Source organism: Marmota monax, unplaced genomic scaffold, assembly GCF_021218885.2.
Source record: "Marmota monax isolate L192 unplaced genomic scaffold, Marmota_monax_Labrador192_F-V1.1 WCK01_AAM20220418_F8-fsc00001, whole genome shotgun sequence".
Taxonomy (NCBI): domain Eukaryota; kingdom Metazoa; phylum Chordata; class Mammalia; order Rodentia; family Sciuridae; genus Marmota; species Marmota monax.
The window spans coordinates 45745181-45767071 of NW_026693777.1; the positions used below are offsets into that span (position 1 = coordinate 45745181).

The following is a 21891-nucleotide window of genomic DNA, read 5'->3' on the forward strand; positions in this document are numbered from 1 at the left end:
TACAACTAAAAAATAAATAAGTAAATAAATAAAAAATAAAACAAAACAAAACAAAAAAACAGTGCCCCTAGGTTCAATACCTCCAAAAGAAGTAGGGGATGTGTATGAGTCAAAAAATAAACTGTTTGAAGGAAAATGCAATGAAACATTTAACTCTTCCTCCCATCCTTAGTTTTCCAGGCTTTCTTTCTAGAAGATACCACAGTTAATAGTTTCATATATATTCCTTTATGGGTAGCCTCATCATGTACAAATGTATGTGTAACCTTTTTGTAAACATGTACTGGGCCTCATTTTTACATCTTACAACTTAAGAGTTCATTTTATTAGCACCCAAGGATCTGTTTCATTCTTTCTCTAGTACTGAGGATTGAACCCAGGGCCACGAGCATGCTGCTAGGCAAGTGCTCTACCTTTAAGCTGTAGCCCCAGCCAATATTTCATTCTTTTCTATAGTTGCATATCATTCTAGATATATACACCATAAAATATTTTATGTCCTTCACTTCTTCATGCTGAAATTTAGGTTAGTTCAGTCTCAAAATAAAAAAGTAAAAAAGACTGGGGAGTAGCTTTTTTATTAAAATCAGATTTTTTATTAAAATCACCGTGGTGATGTATATATCTATATATCTTTATATATTTATATATTTATACACACACTCATCTGTGGGACCCATTCCTAGAAGTTCTCTCTTTAATATCAGTAAATGCATTTTATTGTTTTATGAGTATAACAAGAATTTCTTCCCACTCCTTTAGAAAGAAGCCTAAGCAGAGAGAAAATGAGATTGGATGTAGAAGGTCAATGCGATTGCTAAAAGTGGATCCTTCAGGAGTTTCATTACCAGCAACTCCAACACAGCCAACATTAGAAGAAGATGAAAATGTAAGAAAGAGTGCAAATACAATATATAATATGAAAGTTTAAAGTGTTTGAAACAGAATGTTTTGAAAATGATGAGTTATTTTTATTTTTAATTTTTTTAGAGAGAATTTTTTAAATATTTATTTAGTTTTCGGCGGACACAACATCTTTGTTTGTAGGTGGTGCTGGCGATCGAACCTGGGCCGCACCCATGCCAGGCGAGCACATTACCGCTTGAGCCACATCCCCAGCCCCTTTATTTTATATTTTTAAAAAATATTTATTTTTTAGTTGTAGGTGAACACAATATCTTTATTTTTATTTTTATGTGGTGCTGAGGATCGAACCCAGTGCCTCACGCATGGTAGGTGAGCACTCTACCTCTGAGCCACAACCCCAGCCCTGAAAATGATGAGTTATTTACATTTCGTTAATAGTACTTGAATGTTATATCATTTAATGAGTAAGATTTCAAAGTTATAAAGACTGGATTGTTCTGTATTTCTGCAGGACTTACCTATCATGGGATTGTAGGTAAATTATTATAAATTATTTAACCTTTCTGAGCCTCAGTTTCTCCATTTTAAAAATGGCAGTAATAGAAGTTTTCAAGGGCTATCATGAGGATTAAATGAAATAGTATCTGTAAAGTTCCTTACATTGTATTAAGAGCTTAATAAATAATAAAAAGTAATTATTAATGTTATTAATAAGTAGTATGTGATATAAGTGAAGTTCCCTTGCTATAGCTTAATTTTATAATACCAGTGAGTGGAAACATTTTAATTTATTAAATTTGTTCTGTAAATAAGATTTGTATTTATACTTTTAATTCATGAGCACCTACTGTTTTTAATGTTTTATATCTAAGTTCTTAATTATAAATTGGAAGATAGTACTAATTAGGTTGGTGCCTTGGGAGCTAATTGCAAATCAAGGTGATATGGAAAGCAGCATAGTAGAATAGCTTCCAAATTTTATTGAAGCACTAACCCATGATAAGAAACATTTATGGACTGGGGATGTGGCTCAGTGGTAGTTAGCTTGCTTAGCATGTATAAGACCCTGGGTTCAATCTTTACTACTGCAAACACGTACACATACACACGCACACACACACAAACACACATTCTTCTGAAACAATAGTTTTGTGAAATGACAACTTTACTATTTGCATTTTGGTATTTTTTATTCTATTCTCATTCACTGTAGTTGCTGTTTTTGACAAATTAAAATGATTTCATAGCCTATTATTTGATTTCAACCTGTATTTTCTAAAACATTGGCATAGAATAATAGCACTGAGTACTGAACTGAACTAATAGGAGTTCTTCCTAGCTCTTCCAGTTATTGGCAATGTAACTTGGTCAAATAACTTCTCTGAATTATGGTGTCTTTAAAAAGTGGTATCATTGAATGAATTGTCAAGAGGGTTAAATAAGATAGGAGACCTGGCATTCATTCATTTATTTTTTATTTATATATATATTTAAAAATTTTTTTTTAAGTTGTTGATAGACCTTTATTTTATTTATTTATATGTGGTACTGAGAATTGAACTTGGTGCCTCACACATGCCAGACAAGCATGCTACCACTGAGCCTCAGCCCCTATTTATATGTATTTTAACGGACACATAGTTATTGTGCATATCTATGGGGTACAGTGTGGCATTGCATTACATGTATATAATGTGTAATGATCAGAATAAAGTGATGTATCTGTCATCTCAGACATATATTTGTTTGGGGAACATTAAACATCTCTATTATTTTCAAATAGTAAATTAATTGTTGTTAAGCATAGTTGTCCTCCTGTTCTATAGAACATTAGGTGTTAATCCTCTGATCCATCTGCATCCCTGTACCCATTAACCCTCTTTCCATCCCTTCTTCCTCCACACTGTTCCCAGGCTCCGGTAACACTATTCTGGTTTTTACTTCTTTAGAATCAACTTTAGATTCCATGTATAGTGAAAATGTGCAGTATTTGTCTTTCTGATTTATTTTACTTAACATAATGTCCTCCAGTTTCATACATGTTGCTGCAACTAAAAATTTTTCTGAATAGTTTTCCATGGTGTATAAATAACATTTTCTTTATTCATTTTTTAATGGACATTTAGTTTGATTTTATATCTTGGCAATTGTGAATAATGTTACAAAGAATATATCTCCTTAACATACTGATTTTATTTTTTTGAATATATAGCCAGTAGTGGGATTGTTGGATCATATGTTAATTCTATTTCTAGTTTCCTGAGGAACCACCATATGGTTTTTCATAATGGTGGCATTAATTTGCATTCATACCAACAGGGAATGAGAGTTCCTTTCTCTACATCCTTGCCAGCATCTGTTGTTTTTTGTTGGCATTCATTTATTGAATAATTATTTTTGAATAACTGTGATGTGCTATCACTGTTGTTGGTGTCGACAGTAAAGTAGTGAAAAAACAGACAAATACCCTTTGCCTTTTTGAATGTGTAATTCTAGGGCAAGGAGACAAACAATAAACTTTTTATTTTTGATTACAGCCTTTGTTACCTCCTGGGCCTTTAGAAATGATTCCTGAAAATCAAGATGACAACAATGAACTATTTAAAGAATTTCTGCAGACATGGGGTGAAATGAACAAGGTATAACTTGGCAGAGCTTATAGCTTTTAGTATCATCTGTTAAGGAAATTTCCATGTATATTAACAGCACTTTGGTTTCTATTCATGTTTCAGACAAGTCGTAAGAACACTGAAAAGGGGCTGTTCAGCATTAAAAGGTAAATTAAAATTCCTTGCCTTTGTTTTATATTTTTTTGAGACATTTGAGCTACAAAAGCTATATAATATTATAGGAATTTTGAACATGAGGTGATAAAATATCCCCTGTATTTCTACTCTACAATAACTGTTGTTTTTGTTTTTGTATATTTCCTTTCAGGTGTTATCATATGTAATACAAATAGGATATAAGCTTTACGAAGGCAGGGATTTTGTCTTAATAACTAGAACACCCTGGCACATAGTATATATTTATTCAGTGTTGAAGAAAATGAGTGAATTCACATTTTTACAACAATGTATTCTAAAGTATATACAATTTTGCATTAGGCTTTTTCATTTGTGGTTATATGTTACTAGAGTCTTTAAAATTATTATTATTTTTTTTAAAGAGAGAGTGGGAGAGAGAGAGAGTGGGGGAGAGAGAGAGAGAGAGAGAGAGAATTTTTTAATATTTATTTTTTAGTTCTCGGCGGACACAACATCTTTGTTTGTATGTGGTGCTGAGGATCGAACCCGGGCAGCACGCATGCCAGGCGAGCGCACTACCGCTTGAGCCACATCCCCAGCCCAAGTCTTTAAAATTATTAAATAATTGCATAATAATTCATTGAGTAGGTGAAATTTTTCCTTAACTGCCTTCTGCCTATTTAGTATTGGGGGTTATTTTCCATTTAGTTTTGTGTAATTGTATAATATTTGTTGAAGTGTTTCTATGACAGTGGATTACTTTCTCAGAATAGATTTCTGGAAGTGGGTCTAATGAGTCAGATATTGTGGAATTTTTTTAATAGCTTTTAGTACACACTATTAAATCATTTTCCAAAAATCTTTTTTTCCCCCTCCTGAAAATCTTATATGAACTCACTCTAAAACTAGCAATACATGTGAGTGTGTGTGTGTTTATATTTTTAAAATTTTTCAGTGCTGGGATCAAATCCTGACCCTCATGTGTGGGGCAGTGCTCTATCACTGAGCCTACAGCCCTAGCCTGAGTATGTATGTTTATCTGTGGCCTCCTGGTTTTTGATATCATCATTAAAATTATTAAAGGTAATTTTATAATTCAAAAATGGTACCTCACTATTTTATTTCCTCAGTTAATCAGGAGGTTGAATATTTTCCAACATTTATTTACTATGACTTTCTTTTTTGAATCATCTTTTACTTATTTTGACTATTGAGATTTGTTTTACTTTTAAAATGTAACATTTTAATTTTGTAGCTACAAAGCCAATTTAAATGGAATGGTTATTAGTGAAGATGCTGTTCATAAAGTTACCAATGGCTCAATATTCTCTGTGGCTCTCCACCCATCAGAAACTAGAACTTTGGTAGCAGCTGGGGCCAAAAGTGGGCAAATTGGACTTTGGGATTTGGTAAGTTCTTATTACTTTCTTTCTTTTTTTTTAAGGTATTCAAGTTTGACTGAAGCAAATAGTCTTAAGAAGACTAGCTGAGAGACATTCATTTATACCTATAATTTGAGATAGAATTGCTTTATGATTCTAAATTTTAGAAATCTAGAGGAATTAAATTTGTTTTTATAGAACTTTAACATTTTTAGCTTGAATATCATTAGCCATCTGGGCATAAATTAACTGCCAGGAGGCTTTAAATGTATATGTGAAAAAGTCACATAAAATTCATAGTTTTTAAATTACGTTTAAAATATGATCTACTGTGATCTAAATGTTGTATCCCCCTTTAAATTCATATGATGACTTCCTAATCCCCAAAGTGATGATATTAGGAGGTGTGGGGCCTTGGGAGGTGAGTAGGTCATGCATGGGATTATTGCCCTTATAAAAGAAACCCAGTAGAGACCCCTTTCATCTTCCACAGGGACAGAGCTAAAAGGGACCATCCAGAAACCAGAAAGTAGGCCTTTGGTAGATAACCAAATGATCCAGAACCTGGATTTTGGATTGCCAAATCATCAGACTTGAGAAATAAATATCTGGGTTTTTTTATAATTTTGGTACTGGAAATTGAACCCAGAGGTGTTTTACCACTGAGCTACATCCCCAGCCCTTTTAATTTTTCTTATTTTGAGAAACTAATTAAAATTGAAAGTTCAGTTCTCAGGCACATAGCCACATCATTTTGGTCACCTTAGAAAGTTCTTTTGACCAGCACTTCTTTGGAACAAATTAGTAAGAACATTAATTCAGCAAAAATAAAGCTGAAAGGCAAGATGATAAAATTAACAGAATGAGATGAAAAAGAAGATTGTAAAACAAAGGAAACAGATTGAAGATTAATGAAACTAATATTAGGTGAGAGCAAGGAACAGAATAGCTATTACAGAAAATCAAATTGGAGACATTATAGGAAGGATTTGTGATACTCAACCACAGATGAAAAAGGCTTAGAGAAGCCAATAGAAAGACAGTCAAAGATGACCCAACAAATGAAACTGAGTGTATTGAAAAAGAACTTTTCCTGAAATGAAGATAGAATTGAATGGCAGCTGAAGGTGATCCCATGTTCTAGAGAAATTTGTAACTTAATGGATAAAGAAATCTTCAGGTAAAAAAAAAAAAAAAATTTCAAGGGGCTGGGGTTGTGGCTCAGTTGTAGCGTGCTTGCCTCGCACATGTGATGCACAGGGTTTGATCCTCAGCAAAATAAAGATATTGTGCCCACATGTAACTAAGACAAAACAAAACAAACAAACAAAAAAACAAATTCAGTATGAAGAGCCTGGCTTGTCTCAGTTTTCTATACAATATTATAAAGTTCTGAGAGAAAGACATATGGCCCTGGAATACTTATCCAGCTAAAGAAATTGTTTTTGTGTAATGGCAGAAGGTAGATAAAAAAATAAATAAAATAAAAAACAACAACCTAAAGAAATATGTGAAAAAATTCAAGACTCATGAGTTTCTCTGGAAAAATGTTTGGCAGCAAATTCTGGCCAAATCAACCCTACCACTTGGGAGGCTAAGGCAGAAGAGTCAAAAATTTGAGGCCAGGCGAGGTAACTTAGACTCTGTCTCAAAATAAAATGGGCTGGGGTTGTAGTTCAATGGTAGAGCACTTGACTAGCATGCATAAGGCCTTGGGTTCAATTCTAGTACTGCTAAAAAATGAAAAAAAAATAGTAAATCAAGATTAAGAATTTAGTAATGAGATCGGGGATGTAGCTCAGTGGTATTCTGCTTGCCTAGCACATATTAAGGCCCTGGTTTTGATCTCTCTCTTTTTTTCAGGGTCTCACTGAATTGCTTAGTGCCTCACTAAATTGCTAAGACTGGCTTTGAACTCACGATCTTCCTGCCTCATCCTCTAGAGCCGCTGGGATTAACAGGCATTCACCACTGTGCCTGGCACACTTTTTATTTTTTAATCTCTCACTTTTAGCTAATTTCTGTTGGTTAAGAACATTATTCTCTGTCTTTCTCTAACCACCCTTTCTACATTCCCATATTTTATTATATTATTTTTATCTACCCTGATAACATTTATACTGAGTTCTACAACCATAATTCCTATGGCTGTTTAACATTTAATAATAGTTCAGCATTTAAGTGAATTGAATGTTCATTATCAATTTTTTCCCTAAGGTTTTCTACTCCTAAATTTTTTTTTTTTTTTTTTTTTTTTTTTTTTTTTAGTTTAAGCATAAGGATCAAAACCAGCTAGGCACAGTGATGCATGCCTGTTAATCCCAGCGGCTTGGGAAACTGAGGCAGGAGGATCTCAAGTTCAAAGCCAGCCTCAGCAACTTAGTGAGGCACTAAGCAACTCAGCAAGACCCTGTCTCTAAATCAAATACAAAAAAGGGCTGGGAATGTAGCTCAATGGTTAAGCATCCCTGGGTTTAATCCCCGTAACCCCTCCCACTCCAAAAAAAAAAAATAGAATAAATAAAAAGTGTAATGACTATAGCTGCTTTATATTTTACATTTTTTCCTTTATAGGAGACAATATATCTTGTGAAGAATTATCTGAAGTTCAGAAATTTCCTTAGCTTCATTTTCTTTTGTTATTTTGAAGTATAGTTGAATTCAATACTATTAAAAAATGGCATGTACAGCATGGTCCTATTTTTCCGAAGTTTCTTCATTGTCTCTGTCATGCTGTCTGCATAGGACTGTATAAAGAAATCTGTAACTCTCACTCAATATTTACTCAATATTTTCTTTAATTGTTTTTTTTTAGTTGTAGGTGATACCTTTATTTTATGTATTTTTATGTGGTCCTGAGGATAGAACCCAGTACCTCACATATGCTAGGCAAGCACTTTACCACTGAGCCACAGCCCGAGCCCACAATATTTTCTTGATAAAAAAATCAAGATTTGTAATGGATTTGTAATGATTTTTAAAAATTTTCATCTTTGTGCATTTCTGTATTGTTTTTCTTTTTTTGGGGGTGGGGTGGGTACTGGGGATTGAACCCAGGGTCTCAACTCATGCCAGGTGTTTTAGTTAACTATTTTGCTGTGTGACCAAAAGACTTGACAAGAATATAGAGGATTTTGAGACTCAAGGTTTTAGAGGTTTCAGTCTGCATGTGGTCTACTCCATTCTTCTGGGCCCAAGATGAGGCAAACATCATAGCAGAAGGCTATATCAGAGGAAAGCAGCTGGGGACATGGCACCAGGAAGTGGAGAGAGACTACTTTCCAGGGATAAAATTTGAACCCCCTAAGGTTTACCCCAAGGACCCAACACCTCTAGCCACACATTCCCTGTTTACCATCACCACTAGGTTAATCCCTGTCACACACTTATTAGGTCAAGGCTCTGATTACCCAGTCCTTTTACCTCTAAATATTCTTGCATTGCTGCACACATGAGCTTTTGGGGGATACCTCAAATCCCCAACCTCTGTATAAAGATATTTGTAATCCTCACTCAATATTTTTTTTAAAATCTTGATATTTTGGATTTGTAGTGATTTTTTTTTTTTTTTTTGAATTTTCGTCTTTGTACATTTCTGTATTTTCTTTTTTTTTGTATTGGGGATTAAACCAGGGTGCTTTAACTGCTGAGCTCCATACCCAATCCTTTTTTTTTTTTTTTGTTTCATTTTGAGATAGGGTCTCACTAGGTTGCTTATGGCCTTGCTAAGTTGCTGAGGCTGGCTTTGAACCTGTGATTTTCTTGTCTCAGCCTCCCAAGGTGCTGGGGTTACAGATGTGTGCCACCATGCCTAGCCCATTTTAGTTCTTTATAACAATAGATAGATCTGTTTTTCTAGAAAATAAATGTTATAAACATTATGCCAAGATGTCAACAGTTGTTAACTTTTCATAGGAGAATGTGTGTGATTGTAATTTTTTTCCTTTTCTTTCTCTTTTCCTTGTAAAAAAAAAAAAAAAAAAAAAAAGATTTTTTTTCTTAATTTTAAAATTTAAAATAAAAACCAAGGGCTGGGGTTGTGGCTCAGAGGTAGAGCACTCGCCTAGCATGTGCAAGAACCTAGGTTTGATCCTCAGCACCACATAAAAATAAATAAATAAAATAAAGGTATTATGTCCAACTACACTACTAAAAATAAATATTAAAAATAATATTTTCTAAAAAATAAAAACCAAAATTGACTATTTCAGAGCAGACTAAGCCAGATTTGGAAATAATCATTGCTCTGGTTTATAATATGCTATATGGTATAGGAACCCAAATCTGAAAAATGACTTCTTAGGAGTTAGTAATCCAATTGAATAAAGGCTAATCCTTAGATGTAGTAATATTAATATGGAAATTCAAATGTGTGAATTTTCATTGTGCATTTAGTAGACAAAATACTTTTAAAACTATAATTTTTCTGCCAGGACCAAATACCTTATGAAAAGTTGGAGGCCAGCCTGGGCAACATAATGAGACCCCATGTTTAAAAAAAAAATTATACTGAGAATAATGTTAATATTATAAGCCTACTTAGAAAGCAAAGTGTTAATGATATTGATATACTATAGTAATGAATTAATGTCATATGTGAAATAAAGAGTATATTTCTAATTTCCTGGGGATTTCATCTTGTGAAGTCATAATAAGTATGATTTAAAAACATTTTTTTGGGGGGCGTGGATACCAGGTATTGAACTTGGGCACTCAACCACTGAGCCACATCTCCAGCCCTATTTTGCATTTTGTTTAGAGGGTCTCACTGAGTTGCTTAGCACATCGCTTTTTGCTGAGGGTCGCTTTGAACTTATAACCCTCCTGTCTTAGCCTTCTGAGATGCTTAAAAATTAACTTTTGATGCTGTCCCATAATTCTTGGATGTTCTGGCGAGTATGTGAGGAAAAAGGTATGCTCATACACTGCTGGTGGGACTGCAAACTGGTGCAGCCCATATAGAAAGCAGTATGGAGATTTCTTGGAAAATTGAGAATGGAACCACCATTTGACCCAGCTGATTCATGGGTAGGGAGGGGGGAGCATGGGAGGAATAGATGAACTTTAGATAGGGCAAAGGGGTGGGAGGGGGCATGGGGTTAAAAGTGATGGTGGAATATGATGTCCAAAGTACATGTATGAAAACATGAATTGGTGTGAATTTACTTTGTATACAACCAGATATGAAAAATTGTGCTTTTTATGTGTAATATAAATTTTAATGCATTTTGCTGTCATATATAAATAAAAAAATTAATTAAAAAAAGGTAGTTAAGGGCTGGGGATGTGGCTCAAGCGGTAGCGCGCTCACCTGGCATGCTTGCGGCCCGGGTTTGATCCTCAGCACCACGTACAAATAAGTGTGTTCGCCAAAAACTAAAAAATAAATATTAAAAAAAAAAAAAGGTAGTTAAAAAGTTAATTTTTGAAACAATCTTGCCCAGGCTGGTTTCTTAACTCCTGGGCTCAAGTGATCCCCTTGCTTAAGCCTCCTGAGTGCTAAGGCTACAGGTTCATGTGACCATGCCTGGCAGAAGCAGTGATCTGCGTGCTATTTGTGTTGTTCCCCCCACCCCCACGCTGCCCCCACTATTGTAAAGAAACTAGTTTGCTATTTGTGAAAAGCTGGACACTTAAAATTAATGTGATTTGGTATTGTTGATTTGAAAATTATAAGAAGAAAATGAAATTGTAAGAAAATTAAAACTATCAGAAAATGATAAAAGAAAATAATTTAATGTCATTTCCTAATTCTGACTATTTGAATGGTAAGTGGATGCTGTTATAGACTTAAAAAAGACAATATAATCCAGATGTAAATACTTTAATTACATAATAACATAGTAAATATGTACTTTTCACTAGTTTTTAATCTCTTTTTCAACTTCCACCTCTTCCAGACCCAGCAAAGAAAAGAAGATGGAGCATATGTTTTTTATCCCCATAGTCAACCTGTTAGCTGTCTTTACTTCTCACCTGCCAATCCAGCCCACCTACTGTCACTGAGCTATGATGGCACATTACGATGTGGGGATTTTTCCAGAGCTATTTTTGAAGAGGTAAATGTTAATTTGTTTATATGTTGACATCCAATGATATTCTGGATTCTCCATGAAATGCTATATGAGTGCTTTTTTTTTTTTTTTTTTTTTTTGTACTGAGGATTGAACTCATAGGCACTCGACCACTGAGCCATATCTCCAGCCCTATTTTGTATTTCCTTTAGAGACAGGGTCTCACTGAGTTGCTTTGCACTTGCCGAGGCTGGCTTTGAAATTGTGATCCTCCTGTCTCAGTCTCCTTAGTCGTTGGCATGTACCATTGTGCCCGGCCACATGAGTGATTTTTATATCAGACTGAAAAGTAGTACAGCCTAAGGACTAAGTTCAAGACTCAGACCATCTATTACTAGTTGTGTGATATTATTTGTGTCTCAATTTCCATAGTTATGGAATGGTATAGTCATAGTGTCTACTTTATAGGGTTGTCAGAAGGATTAAAGGAGTGAATACAGATAAAGTATTTAGGACCAAGACTGGCACATAGTGTTTGCTTTTATTTTTAAAATTTTTTTTTTATTTTTTAAGAGTCAGGATTATACTCTGTTGCCCAGGCTGGCCCCAGACTTCTGGGCTCATACCATCCTCCTGCCTTAGCCTCCTGAGTAGCTGGGACTACAAGTATATACTACCACTCCTGACTATTCATATTCACTGTTATTATTTGCAGAAAGAATTTTAAGTAAAATAACTTCTTAATTTTGAGGGAAAACACTGGAATATTTTTCTTTTGTTTATCCATCCTGCCCTTCAGACATGAACTTTGTAGGAATGAGTCTTATACCTGACAAAAAGGACAATAGAAAAATTACCCACATAATGGTAATATATTATGCATATCTAAAATTTCTGGTGTGTAATATAATACAGAAATTATAAAATGTATTTTTTAATTTGTTTTTGTGATGCTGGGGATTGAACCATGGAGTGCTCTACCACTAAACTATATCTCCAGTCCCTTTTAAAATTTTGAGACAGGGTCTTGCTAAATTGCTCAAGCTGTCCTCGTACTTGGAATCTTCCTGCCTCAGCTTCTTAGCTGGGTTTAGAGAAGTGTGCCACTGTGTCTGGCCTAAAAATTTGATTTTTCCTAACCTTCTAGCTAAGATTTAACTTGACTCTTTCTTTTTTTGGTGCTGGGGATTGAATCCAGGGCATGCTAGTCAGGTATTCTAACACTGAGCCACATCCTCAGCCCAGATTTAACAGGTCTTGTGTGTTCTAATATGATGATGAAGCATTTAGCCCAGCTGTTCTGATCTGGTGAGGTTAGAATTGAAAATTGCTATTGGCTATACTGTGCAGGAAGCAGAGACCCAAGGGGTTTTTATTCAGAATACCTTGGGCCAAGTTTATTTGTAATTACCTCTTGGTAAGTCTTTTTCCTGAGCTGGTTTAAACTGTGCTAGTCAGATTAAAGTTTAAGTCTGCTTAAATTTAAGTTGAGGGCTGGGGATATGGCTCAAGCGGTAGCGCGCTCGCCTGGCATGTGTGCGGCCCGGGTTCGATCCTCAGCACCACATACAAACAAAGATGTTGTGTCCGCCGAGAACTAAAAAATAAATATTAAAAAAATTCTCTCTCTCGCTCTCTCCCTCTCTCTTTAAAAAAAAAAAATTTAAGTTGAATGATACTCATGAATCCTCCCTCAGACACAGCCTAGATTATCAGACTACTGCTTGGAGATTTTCTAATCTATTTGACTTCTGGTGTGACAGGTCTGAAACTCCCAAGGTCTGAACAAAATATTTGGATCTCATTGTTCATATTTTGGTCTACTACTTAAATATCCATTTAATAATATTATTTAAGATGAATTTTCAGATTTGTTTAACCATGCCAGATATCCTCAGTAAGAGAATTCTTACAATTTGAACTTTTAAAATTTGGATTTGAATCTTCATGAACTTTAGGATAATTTTAGATGTAGGTTTTATCATTCATTTATGTTTTGTATTGGGGATTGAACCTAGGGACATTTTACCACCAAGCTACATCCCCAGCGCTTCTTTATTTTATTTTTATTATGAGACAGGGTCTCACTAAGTTGCTGCAGCTGATCTAGAACTTTCGATCCATAGCCTGATTAACTGTCAAGAATTTTAATCTGATGAATATGCTACCACATATCTTGGACTTTGTTGGCAAAGTTACTTGTTATATTGAGATTTAATTTCAGCTGGATAGAATTCATATTTAGTTATTTTCCGGTAAATTTCACAGGGTAGATCAGGAACTAAGATTTATTGGGTTTAAGAGATTTAGGATATGGGTAGATGAACCATTTGATTGTAGGTGAGCCTCTGAGTTGATCACCACCTTTGTTTCCATTTTGTCCTGAGCTTCCTGTGTAGATAAATGAGGTTATTTGAGTAAACTGTCTTATAATCTTTTACTAAGAATTTGTGCATTGATTTTAAGAGTGTTGTAGAAGTGATTATTATTTATATCTTTAGGTATATAGAAATGAAAGAAGTGGCTTTTCCTCCTTTGACTTCTTGACAGAAGATGCTTCCACTTTACTAGTGGGACACTGGGATGGAAATATGTCACTGGTGGATAGACGGACACCTGGAACTTCTTTTGAGAAACTAATTCGTTCTTCTTTGAGAAAAATAAGAACTGTTCATGTCCACCCAGTGCACAGACAGTATTTCATGACTGCAGGGTTGAGGTATGTTCTTCTGAAAATGTAATGATTTAGTCCTTTTTTTTTTAATATTTATTTTTTAGCTGCAATTGGATATAATGCCTTTATTTTATTTATTTATTTTTATGTGGCGCTGAGGATCGAACCCAGGGCCTTGCACATGCTAGACGAGCGCTGTGCCGCTGAGCCACAACCCCAGCCCAGATTTAGTCCTTTTCATGCCATGAATACATGGTTTAGTTTGGTTGTCAAACACATCTGACTTTTGTGATACACAAAGGCCAAATAATTTTCCTTTCTTCACTAATGGGGGCTTTTCTTGAGTGAGATTTTTTTTTTTAAATGAGAAATTCATTTGGATTTAATAAATAGTGAAAATATTGAAAGAAATATACATTTTTGTTTTCATTGGCACCATATGCATATGCATTTATTTCTAGTTTTATGAGAAGAAAATTTTTATAACCTGCGCATGATGGCATATGCCTGTAATCCCAAGAGGCTGAGGCAGGAGAATCGTGAATTCAAAGCCAGCCTCAGCAACTTAGTGAGGCGCTAAGCAACTCAGGGAGACCCTGTCTCTAAATAAGATCCAAAAAAGGGCTGGGGATGTGGCTCAGTGGTGAAGTGTCCCTGAGGTCAATCTCTGGCACTAAAACAAACAAAAATAAAATAAAATTGTATGTGATCTGTAACTTGGCTTTTTTCTTGGAGAGATTAAAAAATCTGTGTTGCCTTTTTTCTTGGAGAGATTGAAAAACCAATTCTGTACATGCAGGTTATAGGTATCTGCTCTAATTTTTGAATTTTTCTAATATTTTACTTTTCATCTGTATCAATAACTTTAAAATTAAAACCGAATTAGGGGTTATGTCTTAAATGTTATTCCATGTAGCAAGTATTTGAGTTTCTAACTTATGTTTAACCCTGTTCTAGAGGCTCATTACATGTATTCTGGCAACACTAATAATTCTTCCTCTCATTACAGGGATATTCATATTTATGACGTCAGGCACCTGAAACTCAGGGGAAGCCAGCCTTTGATTTCTTTGACTGAACACACAAAGAGCATTGCTTCTGCCTATTTTTCACCTGTTACTGGTAACAGAGTAGTGACCACATGTGCTGATTGTAAGCTGAGGTAAATTCAGAAGGCAGAAATATGGGTTTAAGGAATCTGAAGAGTCTGTAGCTATTGTGTTGGTAAAGGAGACACTTAATTTACTGTTGTTCCTATTTAATCGCTAGGGTTACTATTTTGTGGCCATATTGAGGTTCACAGAAACCATATACTTAATGGTTTCACAGCAGTTTTGGGGTCTAGGAGATTTCCTTGAGATTGGAAAAGGTCTATAGCTACCCTGGGGAATTGATGGTCAAGCTTTCTTTTCAACACTGAAGCAGCCCTCAAATCCCAATGAAACCAGGTTGTGTGTCCTCTTGGAAAGGAGATAATTTTAGCATAGGGAGAAGCTCTTACTTTGTGGCATAGGTTCTACATTACAGGTGAATTGTTGAATGGAAATTGTATAGTCCCAGACCATGGGCAGGCAGAAAACATAGCAAAAATTTGGCTTATTTATAAACTTGTGGATATGGTTCTAGGATTTTGGCTTTGGTATTTTCTAAAGCTACTTCCTAAAAATTGATTTTAAAATCAGTTGAACCAAAGTAGAAAAGTCTTTCAACAAATATCTGTTGAATATATACCATGAGTCAGGCTCAGATATGGCACTTTATTTCTGGTTGGAAGTTTATGGAATGGCACCCATTAGGAAAAGCATGGTCTGCAATGTGTGACAGGTGCCCAGTTAGTTTCTAGCACAGTATATGAGCATTACCAAGAGATGAAGTAAGAGAGTCACTAGGGAATGGCACCCCTGTGTCCTATTTCCACAGTGCAGTTTCTTTAGTTTTGAGCTACCTATTGTCCCATTCTTGTTCATTTACACTGACAAGTTTACTTTTGTTACATTAACCATTAATGATTTGGCTTTCTAGTAATCTAGGCAAGAAGCTCTAGTGTGGAGTAAGTACATTGTAATAGTTAAGCAAAATGAAAAGGGGAGATGGTAGTGATGTGTTTGGTTTCCTTCTGGCACAGTACTTAGTGGAGGCTTCTGGACTCTTTGGGTGCTGGCCCTTCAGCACCTGGAAATGATAATATCAGGCCCTCAACTGATGAGTTTTGTAGGGAAATTGCTCTTGATACATGTGTATACTTTAAGGGAATTTGCATTTTCAAATCACATCCCTGTGTATGTCTCATTGTGAATCCAAATATAGTTTGAGTCCAGATTATCACTTTAGAATGTTCATTTTAAGTTTGGAGTATTAGTTTAAATATCTCCACATAAATCCATAAATACTGGATTTTATAATATTCCTTATAATTTTATAATATTCTTTTAGTTCAGTATATCTGCTGAGGTTAGAATATGATATATATATATTTTAAAATAATTATAGTTAATACAACAAACCAATGAATGTCTTGTTAAATACACTGATGCTATTTCAGGAAAATTTCCAGAAGTAATAAAAATCTATCTGGTTCATGTTATTTTGCAGAGTCTTTGACAGCAGCTGTATTTCTTCCCAGATTCCTCTCCTCACCACCATCAGGTAGGCTTCCATATGCCAAATAACAGTTCCTGGATTGCTTTGAACTATTTGTTGGAGGGCATAAGTTAGACGTCTGATTGTTAAAGAGTTGTAATAGGCCCGATTTTTGTATCACATTGTATAAGTGTCCTAGTTTTCTAGTTGCTATCCAGAAGAGCTCTTGCTTCCAGGTTGCCTGTGTCTATAAAGAGGTTCAATCTCTTTTAGTCAGTAGCTATTCTCTGCAGGTGGAAGTTATTTTTGGATAAGGTTAATGACTTTATTCTGACCTGAATTACTCATGTTACTTTATTAAAGAAGACTAACTACTCATTTGCTGATGAGGCTATCTGAAGCTCTGTTTATTTGTGCTTGTTTATTCTGGGCTCGAGTGCCTTTCCCATCTTCCTACTTATTTAATTTCTTTGATTACCCTCTTTTTCCATCTGCTGTTTAGAGAGAGTGAGTGTTTTTTTACACCTAGCTTTACACCATGCCTTCTCCCTTGATAACTCCGTTTTTTAGTGTTTATGAAGTTGGGGACAGGGTGTGTGATTGTTGCTTTCTGAGATTTATAGTCTTTATAGGCTATACTTAAGTATATTTATTTTTTGTAAGTTTTTTGCCATTTAAATTTCTCTTCCATACTTTATGTTCTAGCTTAAAAGTTTCTTTTTTTCATATTCACAATTTACTTGACAAAAATTGTACATAGGCTGGGCACGGTGGCCCACACCTGTAATCTCATTGGCTCTGGAGGAGGTTGAGGCAGGAAGATTGTGAGTTCAAAGCCAGCCTCAGCAACTAAGGCGCTAAGCAACTAAGTGAGACCCTGTCTCTAAATAAAATACAAAAAAGGCCTGGGGTTGTGGCTTGGTGGTTGAGCGCCCCTGGGTCTAATCCCCATTATCAAAAAAAAAAAAAAAGTACATGTTTATTGTATATAGCATGTTTTGAAATATGTATATATTATGGAATGGCTACATTTAATTAATTAGCATATGCATTACTTCACACCATTTTTTTGGGTGAGAACACTTAAAAAAATCAGTGATTTTGAAGAATATGACACATCGTTATTAACTATAATCATCATGTATACAATAGATATCTTGAACTTATTCCCACGAGAATTTGTGTTCTTTGACCAACATCTCCCAACCCTTCCCCCACCAGCTTTTGTTAACCATCATTCTGAGTTCAACTTTTTTAGATTCTTCATGTGATTGAGATTATGTGGCATTTATTTTTTGATGCCTAGTTTATTTCACTAAACATGTCTTTCAGGTTTGCTCATGTTGTTGCAAATGACAACATTTCTCTCTTTTTAAAGGCTGAATAGCATTGCAATTGTATTTTATTCATTAATTGGTTGATGGATACTTAGGCTGATTCAGTAATCATGGCTATTGTGAATAATTCTGCGATGAACACAGGAGTGCAAATATCTGACTCACTGATTTAATTTTTCTTTGGATATATACCCAGTAGTGAGATTGCTGGATCATCTATCTTTCTTTCTTTCTTTCTTTCCTTTTCTTTCCTTTTCTTTTCTTTTCTTTTTCTTTATTGTAGTTGTAGATGGACAGCATGCCTTTATTTTACTTATTTTTATGTGGTGCTGAGGATTGAACCTAGTGCCTTACACATGTGAGGCAAGTCTCAGCCCTGGTAGTTCATTTTTTAAATAGTTTGAGGAACCTTCATACTGCTTTCTATAGTATCTGTACCAGTTTACATTTCCACCAACAGTGTATAGGGTTTCTTTTTCTCTACATCCTCTCCAACATTCCAACATTTATTTATTTATTTTTTTCTTTTGTGCTAAAGATCAAACTCAGGGCCTGGTGCTTGCTAAGCAGATACTTTACCATTGAGCTGAACCCCTAGCCCTACGCTATGACTTAATAATAGCTGTTTTAACAGATGTGAGGGGATATTTTATTGTGGTTTTAATTTGTATTTCTCTGATATAGTGAAGCTGAACTTTTAAAAACCTATCTGTTGGCCATGTATACATCTTTTTTAAAAGAAGTATCTATTCACATACTTTGCCCATTTTCTAATTGGGTTGTTTTTTTTATGGAGTTGAGTTCCTTATGTATTTTGGATATTAACTCCTCAGATACATATATTTTCTTCCATAGATTGTCTTTTCACTCTGCAGATGGTTTCCTTAGTTGTGCAATAGGTTTTTAGTTTGATAAAGTTCCATTAGTCTATTTTTTTGGGGGGTGAGGGTGGTAACAGGGATTGAACTCAGGTGCTCTTAACCACTGAGCAACATCCCTAGTCCTTATTTTTTATTTTGAGACAGGCTCTCGCTAAGTTAATCAGGCCCTCACTCAGTTGCTGAGGCTGACTTTGAACTTGTAATCCTCCTGCCTCAGCCTCCCAAGCCACTGGGATTACAGGTGTGCACTACTATGCCTGACTTATTTTTGCTTTTATTGCCTGTGCTTTTGAGTTCATATCCCAAAACTCATACTCCAGACTAATGTTATGGAACTTCCCCCTGTGTTCTTCTAGTAGTCTTCCAGTTTTAGGTCTTGCATTTAAGTCTTTAATCCATTTAAATTGATATTGGTGTATGGTAGAAATCCATTTTCATTCTTCTGTATGTGAATATCCTATTTTTCTAACATCATTTATTGAAGAGACTGTACTTTCCCTATTGTGTGTTCTTGGCATCTTTGTCAAAAATCAGTTGACTGTAAATGGTGTGGATTTATCTCTAGGCTGTATATTCAGATACATTTATATGTATATCTGTTTTTATGTCAATACCATGTTAATTATAGTAGCTTTGTAGTATATTTTTAAGCCAGGTAGTGTGATGCTTCAGCTTTGTTTGCATAATATTTGATTGGCTCTCCAGAATTTTAGCATTGCTTTCTATTTTTATAAAAAATGTCTTTGGAATTTTGATAGAAATCACATTGAATCTATAGATTGAGAAGTATGGACATTTTTAAAATACCAGTTTTTCTTTCTTTCTTTTTTTTTTTTTTAATTTCTTTTAGTCGTACACAATGCCTTTATTTATTTATTTATTTTTATGTGGTGCTGAGGATTGAACCCAGGGCCTTGCACGCTTTAGGCGAGCGCTCTATGGCTGAGCCACAACCCCAGTCCCAATACCAGTTTTTTTTAATCTGTGAACACAGGATATCTTTACATTTATTTGTGTCTTGTTCAATTTTTTTTTTTATCAGAATTTTGTAGTTTTCAGCATTTAGGTCTTTTTACCTCTGCCATAATCTATTTTCCATTGTTATAATAGAATATTGGAGCCTGGAAATTTGTAAAGACGAGAGGTTTATTTTGGTTCAGGGTTTTGGAGCCTGGGAAGTGTGAAAGTATAATGCTGGCATCTACTTAGCTTCTGGTGAGGGCCTCATGCTCCTTCAACTCATGTTGGAAAGCAGGAGGACAAGCAGGTGCCGGTGAAAGACAAAATACAGAGGTGGACTCGCTTAACAACAGCCTGTTCTTGCAGGAACTAATGTGATTCTGTGAGAGTGAGAACTCACTCATCCAAGAAAGGTATTAATCCATTCACGAGACCTCTACTTCCATGACCCAATGCCCACCATCCAACACTGCTGCAAAATCAAGCTTCCACTTGAGTTTCAGAGGGAAAAACATGTATTCAAACCACAGCAACCTTCTTGGTTCATTACATTTATTCCTGAAAGTGGGTATGGTGGTGTGTGCTTGTAGTCCTAGCTATAACCTGAGGCAGGAGGATTGCCTGAGTCCAGAAATTTGAGGTAAGACCCTATCTCGGAAAACAAAATCAAAATTTATTCTGAAGCAGCTACAGGTCAGGAGGGTTCTATCTGAACAAAAGGGAAGTTTTTTCCAACAACCACAACAAAAAATTTATTCTGAAGCATTTTACTTTTTTGTAGTTATTATATGTGGAATTCTTTTCTTCTTCCCTCCCTCCCTTAGGATTGAACCCAGGACCTCTTGCATGCTAGACAAGTGCTCTTATCACTGAGCTACATCCCCAGCCTTAGGGATGTTTTCTTTATTTCTTTTTTAGATGTTGATGTATAGAGTGTATAGAAAAGTCATCCCCTGGGTTAGTTTACCATTACCTTGCTCACCCCCCCAAAAGAAATACCACTGATTTTGTATGTTAAATTTTATGTTCTGAAGCTTTTTGAAATTTTCATCAGTTTTTAGGATTAATTTGTACCTATGGTCATATTGACTGTGAACAATGACAGTTTTACTTCTATGGTCATATTGATTTCGAACAATAACAATTTTACTTCTTTTCCAATTTGGATGCCTTTTATTTCTTTTTCCTTCCTTATTGTTCTGTCTGGGAGTTACTTTTGGTACTCTGTGGAATAGAAGGGGCAAGAGGGGGCATCCTTGCCTTGTTTCTGATTTTAGAGGAAAAGCTTTCAATTTTTCACTGTTGCATATGAATTTTGCTGTGGTTTTTATTGTCTATGGTCTTTACTATGTTGAGGTACAATACTTCACTACCTTATTTGTTGAGAGGATTTTATCAGGAAAGGGATTGAAGTTTGTCAAATATTTTTCAAAATCTGTTGAGATAGTCATGGGTTTTTTGCTTCATTGTGTTAATGTGGAGTATCGTATTTATAGATTTGCATATTTTGACCATTCTTGTATCCTTAGGGTAACTCTCACTTTATCATAATGAACAATCTCTTTAAAATGCTGTTGATTTTGGTTTTCCATTGTTATAGTAGAATAATGGAGCCTAGAAATTTATAAAAAGAGAGGTTTATTTTGGTTCAGGGTTTTGGAGCCTGGGAAGTGTGAAAGTATAATGCTGTTATTTATTTATGTATGTATGTATGTACGTACGTACCGGGGATTGAACCCAGGGACACATCACTACTGAGCTACATCCCCAACCCTTTATATATTTTATTTCAAAACAAGGTCTTGCTAAGTTGCTGAATGAGACTGGCCTTGAACTTGTGATCCTCCTGCCTCAATCTCCCAGTTGCTGGGATTACAGGTGTGCACCACCACATCTGACTGCTAGTATTTTATTGAAGACTTTTGCATCTTTGTTCATCAGGGATATTGGCCTTCACTTTTCTTGTAGTGTCCCCTATACAGCGATGGCACAAGTGTAATACCAGCTAGTTTATCAGTTTCTAATATTTTTTTTTTTTTTGGTACCGGGGATTGAACTCAGGAGCACTCGACTGCTTAGCCACATCCCCAGCTCTATTTTGTATTTTATTTAGAGACAGGGTCTCACTGAGTTGCTTAGTGCCTTGCTGTTGCTTAGGTGGCTTTGAACTCTTGATCCTCCTATCTCAGCCTCCTCAGGTGCTGGGATTACAGGTGTGTGCCACCACACCCGGCTTCTAATATGTTTTATTTATTTATTTAGTTGTAGTTGGACACAGTATCTTTCTTTTATTTTTATGTGGTGCTGAGGATCGAACCCAGGGCCTCGCACATGCTAGGTGAGCGCTCTACCACTGAGCGACAATCCCAACCCATAATGTGTTTCTTTTTTTTTTTTTTTTTTTAAGTTAAAGTGATTATTTTTGAACAGTAAAAATTTTCATTAAAGC

At 35.3% G+C, this 21891-nt stretch overlaps 1 protein-coding gene across 3 annotated transcripts in view; it reads left to right on the forward strand.

The window, feature by feature from the left end:
• Wdr76 (WD repeat domain 76) overlaps positions 1-21891 on the forward strand; it is a 47821-nt gene that overhangs the window by 18237 nt on the left and 7693 nt on the right. For all 3 annotated transcript variants that reach the window (XM_046461206.2, XM_046461204.2, XM_046461205.2), the window contains 8 exons: positions 763-889; positions 3405-3506; positions 3600-3643; positions 4870-5023; positions 10897-11055; positions 13512-13729; positions 14694-14846; positions 16277-16330. In XM_046461206.2, coding sequence (XP_046317162.1) covers positions 763-889; positions 3405-3506; positions 3600-3643; positions 4870-5023; positions 10897-11055; positions 13512-13729; positions 14694-14846; positions 16277-16330 — 1011 coding nt within the window. The remainder of the gene's footprint in view (positions 1-762; positions 890-3404; positions 3507-3599; positions 3644-4869; positions 5024-10896; positions 11056-13511; positions 13730-14693; positions 14847-16276; positions 16331-21891) is intronic.